Source organism: Cibotium barometz, chromosome 12 (assembly GCF_041138505.1).
Source record: "Cibotium barometz isolate CiBa-2024 chromosome 12, ASM4113850v1, whole genome shotgun sequence".
NCBI lineage: Eukaryota > Viridiplantae > Streptophyta > Polypodiopsida > Cyatheales > Cibotiaceae > Cibotium > Cibotium barometz.
In genome coordinates, this window is record NC_141057.1 from 39,435,531 (window position 1) to 39,441,701 (window position 6,171).

General features: G+C 39.7%; 1 protein-coding gene across 2 annotated transcripts; it reads left to right on the forward strand.

The window, feature by feature from the left end:
- The first annotated feature begins 223 nt into the window (after positions 1–223).
- LOC147633387 (uncharacterized) lies at positions 224–1,991 on the forward strand. Of its 2 annotated transcripts, XR_015267055.1 has the most exons (4): positions 224–400; positions 804–867; positions 961–1,300; positions 1,383–1,991. XR_015267055.1 is itself a non-coding variant. In XM_086805845.1 (3 exons), exons 1-3 carry the CDS (start codon positions 259–261, stop codon positions 1,058–1,060), a joined length of 306 nt encoding a protein of 101 aa, XP_086661971.1. In that variant the 5' UTR covers positions 224–258; the 3' UTR covers positions 1,061–1,371. The 2 variants fall into 2 exon arrangements, 1 of the variants encoding a protein (XP_086661971.1); XM_086805845.1 differs by lacking the exon at positions 1,383–1,991 and having other exon boundaries at positions 961–1,371.
- Positions 1,992–6,171: the final 4,180 nt, after the last annotated feature.

Here is a 6,171-nt window from a genome sequence, read left to right on the forward strand (position 1 = left end):
GCTCCAATTTATAGATTTGGATCTCCCATGATATGGCAAGAGAAGGCTACAATGACAAGTGGAGAGCCACACAATAGCTGAAGTGACAAGTGTGAGGCCACTTGTCTTACTTTGATCCACTTTTTAACAAGTGTTAGGCCACTTGTCTCACTTTGGTTCACTTTTTTGCCACATGTCCCAATTTAAGAGATGGGTCCTTCCATAATCTTTACCTCTAATAATGTGCCACCACAGAATCCTACTAATGTAACAGAGAAAATGGCATCCCCTCCTGAAAAAGTCTTGGCATCAAAGCAAAGAAGGCAAACGGAAATGGCAGGAACATCTCAAGAGATAAGAAGCAAGAGGGTCCTAGACTTCCAACGCCATGATACTTCTTTGAGAGGAATAAATAGAAATGGTATGACTACTCTGTATGGAGTGTAAATCAGACATATATAGTGGCTAATGGTATTGTGCATATGCATGACTAGTCACTGCGTGTGTATGGAGTATATACAAATTGTGGCTAATGGTGTTGTGCATATGCCTGACTAGTCATTGCATATGTATGGAGTGAACATATGGAATATATGTAAATAGTGGTCAATGGTGTTTTGCATATGTATGAAGTATATATATGGAGTATATGTAAACGGTGGCTAATGGTGTTGTGCATATACATGACTAGTCATTGCATATATGTGAAATGTACATATGGAATATATGTAAATAGTGGCTAATGGAATTCTGCATATGTATGAAGTGTATATATGGAGTATATGTAAATGGTGTCTAATGGTATTGTGCATTTCTCAATGTAGATTACTTTGTTCAAAGAACCATCATACCTACTTGTATTGGGACAATAGTACATAACCAAAGATTGTGAGTGTTTTTTGTACTGATTCTTTTGCATCAAATTCATAGTAAGTGGAGTCTCTTCTTTGACTGACATGCCTTGTGTTTATTTGCGTGAAGGGTGGATGCGTTCTTGGAAAAAGTGGATGTCAACTTGCTTTCATATGATGGAACTCCATGTGCCATAGTTTGGTATGGGCCGACTTTCCTACAAGTTTAGGAGTGGAGATGGTGCCAGGTGATGGGTTCTCGGATTGGAATTAGTACTCAAAGGATTTGACTCGGCAAGTGGCCCAACTTTGCCAACCTTGATGTGGTCAATGAGGGGTGGTATGTGACATACAGGGTAGCTGAGCAGCTTACAAGCATCCAAATGAAGGCAAATAAACTAGGATTCTGATTGTATTGTGTGCTTACCCTTCATGTTGGCTATGGATATATGTATGATAATGGAGATTAGGTACATGAACATGAACATTTCTTGTTGAGTTTCTTCTTTTGTAATAAGTCGTTTAACTAACATGTGATAAATTTCTTGATAGATCAAGATATTATATAAATTGCTTTGTTTGGTGGGGAAAGTACGATGTCCCGAAGATAGATAGAGAGGTAGGACAAACAATATCCCCTATACTCTTTAATGCAAAAAGCAATTTGATAAGTGAATCCGGCCAACGATACCCTTTTGAGAGAACAAAGGTGGGCGGTGTCTACATTCGTGGAGGTGCACAGCGGTCACTCCATTTGTATAAGTAAGTTACTAGTATCCCATAAGATCCTCTATGTGGCTATCCCTCTCTATGGAAGGAATTATACAAGTTATAATGTTTTTACAGGTGGTTATTGAGTACTTTCACTGATGAGAGTGGTGTTGTGATTGATGTTTTTGTTGGATGTGGGGAGATGGGGCGTCAAAGTAATGAGATGTTTCGACACTATTTAGGCATTGAGAGTGGCACCTCTCTTATTGACACGGTTCTCTCAGACATTCAACATATTGATATTCCTTCTTAGTGTTATGCAATCCTTGTGCTTTGACATGAACTTTAGCTTTTGGACAAACTCTTTATGACATAAACCTTTGTCATATTTATGTCTTTAGAGGTCATGGTCTAACTTTAGCTTTACCCTATTATTGTTTTTGAATCTACATGATAAGCATAACATGTTTTATGGATTCACATGTATGATTTTGATATAGGAAAGTATGAAATGGATTTGAACTTTTTGCTTGTGATATATGAAAGGATGATATGGATACATGGGATACTAATTAGTTGGCCTAGGAAATACCATTTGTGAAAGTATTCAATCTATTTCATTGAGAAATTGGTTTGATAGTTTAGTGGTATATCTTGATCCAGGAAAAGGGGATTCCTTATATTTATTGAAGTGTTGAGTTTGAAAGTGACATTTCATATATAGTTATGATATATGACGCACTAACCATATGCCAAGATTCAAGTTTTTTGGAGATGTATTGGTGTGTTTTTTAATCTAATCAATGTGCCTATTTGTGAATTGTGGATTGTTTGAGGTCTACTAGATCTTAAGTTCTTTTGATGATGTGAGGTGTACATGTTCAAGGTTTGTAAAAGAGAGGTTTGAATGGTTACTTTTTGATTGTGATATATGAAAGTATGATATGGATATATAGGATACTAATTAGTTGGCCTAGGAAATACCATTTGTGCAAGTATTCAATCTATTTCATTGAGAAATTAGTTTGACAGTTTAGTGGTATATCTTGATCTAGGAAAAGGGGATGCCTTATATTTATTGATTAGTGTTGAGTTTGAAAGTGACATTTCATATCTATTTAGGATATATGACGCACTAGCCATATGTCAAGATTCAGGTTTATTGGAGTTGTATTGGTGTGTTTTTTAATCTAATCATGTGCCTATTTGTGAATTGTGTGGACTGTGAACTGTTTGAGGTATGTTGGATCTTAAGTGCTTTTGATGACCTTATTCTTTTTAGTTTGTGATGATGCAAGGTGTACATGTTCAAGGGTTGTGAAAGAGAGGTTTGAATGGCTACTTGAGGGTTTGATTGAACCAAGGGCGAGTAGGGTCAATCCTAATCCTAAATTGGCCACCTGTAGACATGTTTCAAGGTTGAACTTGATCTAGATTTGATTGAATGGAGTTGTCCATTGGATGAGGTTTCCAAGTGTATGTCTAGTAGGGTTTTTTAGTTTATGTTCATGATGCAAGTGAAGGTGCTCCTGTACATTCAAAATGGGGTTTCAATAGTGGAAAAGATGCCATCAATTTATATGGTTTAATTGAAAAAGCTCGCAGAAAAAATTGGGGAGTGCCAAATAAGATCGCGACAAAAAGCTCGCCAAATAATCACACCTAGTTGAATGGGAAGATGGACGGTGTCACATGTATCCCGCATTTGGATGCCACGTGGACATATTTGTACAACATGTGCAATATCTTAGAGTGGTTACTGGCCCTTTGTGGGCCCTTGTTTTGGACGAGTTAGCTAGGAGTCCACTAGATAGTCATGGTCAGGTATACAAGTCCCTGTACATGGTCATAAACAAATGTGCATGTCCCGCACAGAGTAGTGCCAGTCCGTACTGTGAGTTACGGTCAGGCGTGCATGTCCCGCACATGGCGCAATGCTAGTCCGTACTGCGAGTCACCTTGTGGAATGATGTAGAGGGGCATCAAGTTGTGCTTGGGACACCAGTGTTAGGTACTAGAAGTCTTGTCGTTTTGCAAGAATACATTTGTATGTGGGCATGTAGGCAAAGGGATAGCCAGCCCTATGGGCCACCCCATAAGGCCTTAAGGGCCTTGCCTACAAGGTGGGCAGCCCTTAAAGGCTACCCTAAGGGCCATGAAGGCTCCCATGCCCAAGCAACCATGCCACTGAGGGTTGGGTAGCAAGTTGGCAGTTCATGGAAGGGCATAGGCCACAGTTGGCTAGCCCATGGTCGGCCATCCCATGGGAAGGGCGAGACCTCAGTCAGCCTAGTAGCAACAACATCTTGACCAAGAGGTCACGTGTGAAAAGGCGCTTAGTTTATGATGTTTAAATAGGACGTAGAGAAAATATCAACAAGCCAACAACACCATCAGCAGATGGACCAGCTGATGGGAGTCATATATAAGTAATAGGTAGCAAAGGGCTAATATATCTCATAATTCACAAAGTGATGAAGACTCCAAGGGCCAAGATAGCCAAAGGGAGACTAACGCAAGGTGAACTTGAAGGTCAAGAATAGGTCATCTTAGCTGCAGTTTTCTAGCCAAGGAAGGTCTCCAAGAAGTCAGTCTTTTATGTCATTCAATAAAGCAAATACACGAGTCCTTGCTGAGGGCCCTTCGGAGGGTATTTAGGACCCAATCGGGTGTATTTATCTTCTCTCTCTCTCTCTCTCTCTCTCACACACACACACACACACACACACACACACACACACACACACACACACACACACACACATTGCCAACTCCAAGAGTTGCTGCAATTTGGTTTCATACACTAGTGTGTTTCCGTTTGTGTAGCCTCGATCCATTTTGTCAAAAAGAAGGATGGATTCTCTCGACTTTGCGTGGACTATGGTTCTTTCAATAAGCTAATAGTCAAAAGCAAGTTCCCAATGCCTCGGATTGACTACACATTAGAGAGGATTAATGAAGTTAAGGTTTTTTAGAAGATTAACCTAAAAAGTGGGTACCATTAGGTACGAATTCTGGAAGGAGACATCCCAAAAACCGTATTCCAAACTGGATGGGCCCACTACAAGTTTGTGGTCATGCCCTTCGGTCTAGCAAATTCCCCAGCTACATTTAACCTCATGATGGTGAGTGTGTCTAAGGACTTGATCAGCAAGTGTCTTCATCTTTTTGGATGTCATACTGATTTTTTCAGGTACAGAAGAGCAACATGACATTGACGTGGAGAAAGTGATGAAATTGATGGAAAGCAAAATGAGCTGTATGTCAATGAGAAAAAAATGGAGTTTATCTATTTGAGGTTCATTACCTTGGATACATAATTAGTGCCAAAAGGCATCCGATTAGATCCCACAAAGGTGGCGAAAATCCTAAATTGGGAGATTCCAGAAACTGCTTATGATATTTGGTCATTCGTCAGCATTTTCTAGGCATATTTCACCCACATCAACAAATTTTTTGACGTCTCAATAGCTCTCACTGATCTTCTCAAAGGTGTCAAGACTCAGAGGCAATGTATTCACAGACCCCTCATGGATTATAGGCTTTTAACGACCTTAAGGTTGCATTTTATGAGGCTCCCTACCTAGCACTAGCCTCGTGGGATGACAAGGAAACAAAGTGTGCGTGTGCATGGTGTCGGCATGCAGGGCGAAAGAAAAGATAGCTAGCAATTGAACCATGGTACAATAAAATAAAAAATAGAACCCTTAGCTAAGCTACATGAGGGCAAAGGAAAAAGGGTCATGTCTGTTTTTCACACCCCTATCCCATCATTATATCTCTCGTCATTCGATGCTAAGGTGCTAAATCAACCTAGGATTTTGGGAAATCATGGAGAGGTCGAGCATTCATTGCCGTACCCATCAAGAAACGCGCATCGTCTCGCCAACAATCCATTTCATCTCTAAAACCCAAATGGTTTGGGTGCTGAAGCTCCGAAATGATAACTTTGGGCATCGCTTGCCTACTTGTTTCAACCTTTGCTTCATGATCCAGAGATATAGGCAATCTCCTTTCGATAATCCAAACAATCTTAAAGAACCCTAACAATCCACCTGTAAATGCAATAACAAGACTCATGGCTCAAAACACACCAATTGTATAAAGGAATAAAAAACCCAAGTTACCTCAACAGGATCCAAAAAGAAATAGAGCCATAGAAGAAAGAAATCTTTAAAGGAGAAAGTAGAATGGGTAAACTTGGGAGCATCCACCAATGAATCAGTCTACATGAATGAGACTGATGAGGATTTTGATTCAGTTAGCACACATATTGACTCGTGTCTTCATCTTTTTGGATGACATACTGATTTTTTAAGCTACAATTTAAGAGCAGCACGACATTGACAAGGAAAAAGTGATGAATTTGCTGGAAAGCAACGAGCTTTACACCAACGAGAAAAGATTAGAAATTTATCTATACAAGGATCATTACCTTAGATATATAATTAGTGCGAAGGCATTCGATTAGACCTTGCAAAGGTGGCAGAAATCCTTAATTGGGAGATTACAAAAACTACATATGACATTCGGTCGTTTGTGGGCGATATGGAAATTTACTTGGGGGTTCAGAACTTGAGACGATTTTAATTTTGTGGTCCTTCGGTCTAGATGGGGGAAGTTTAGGAGG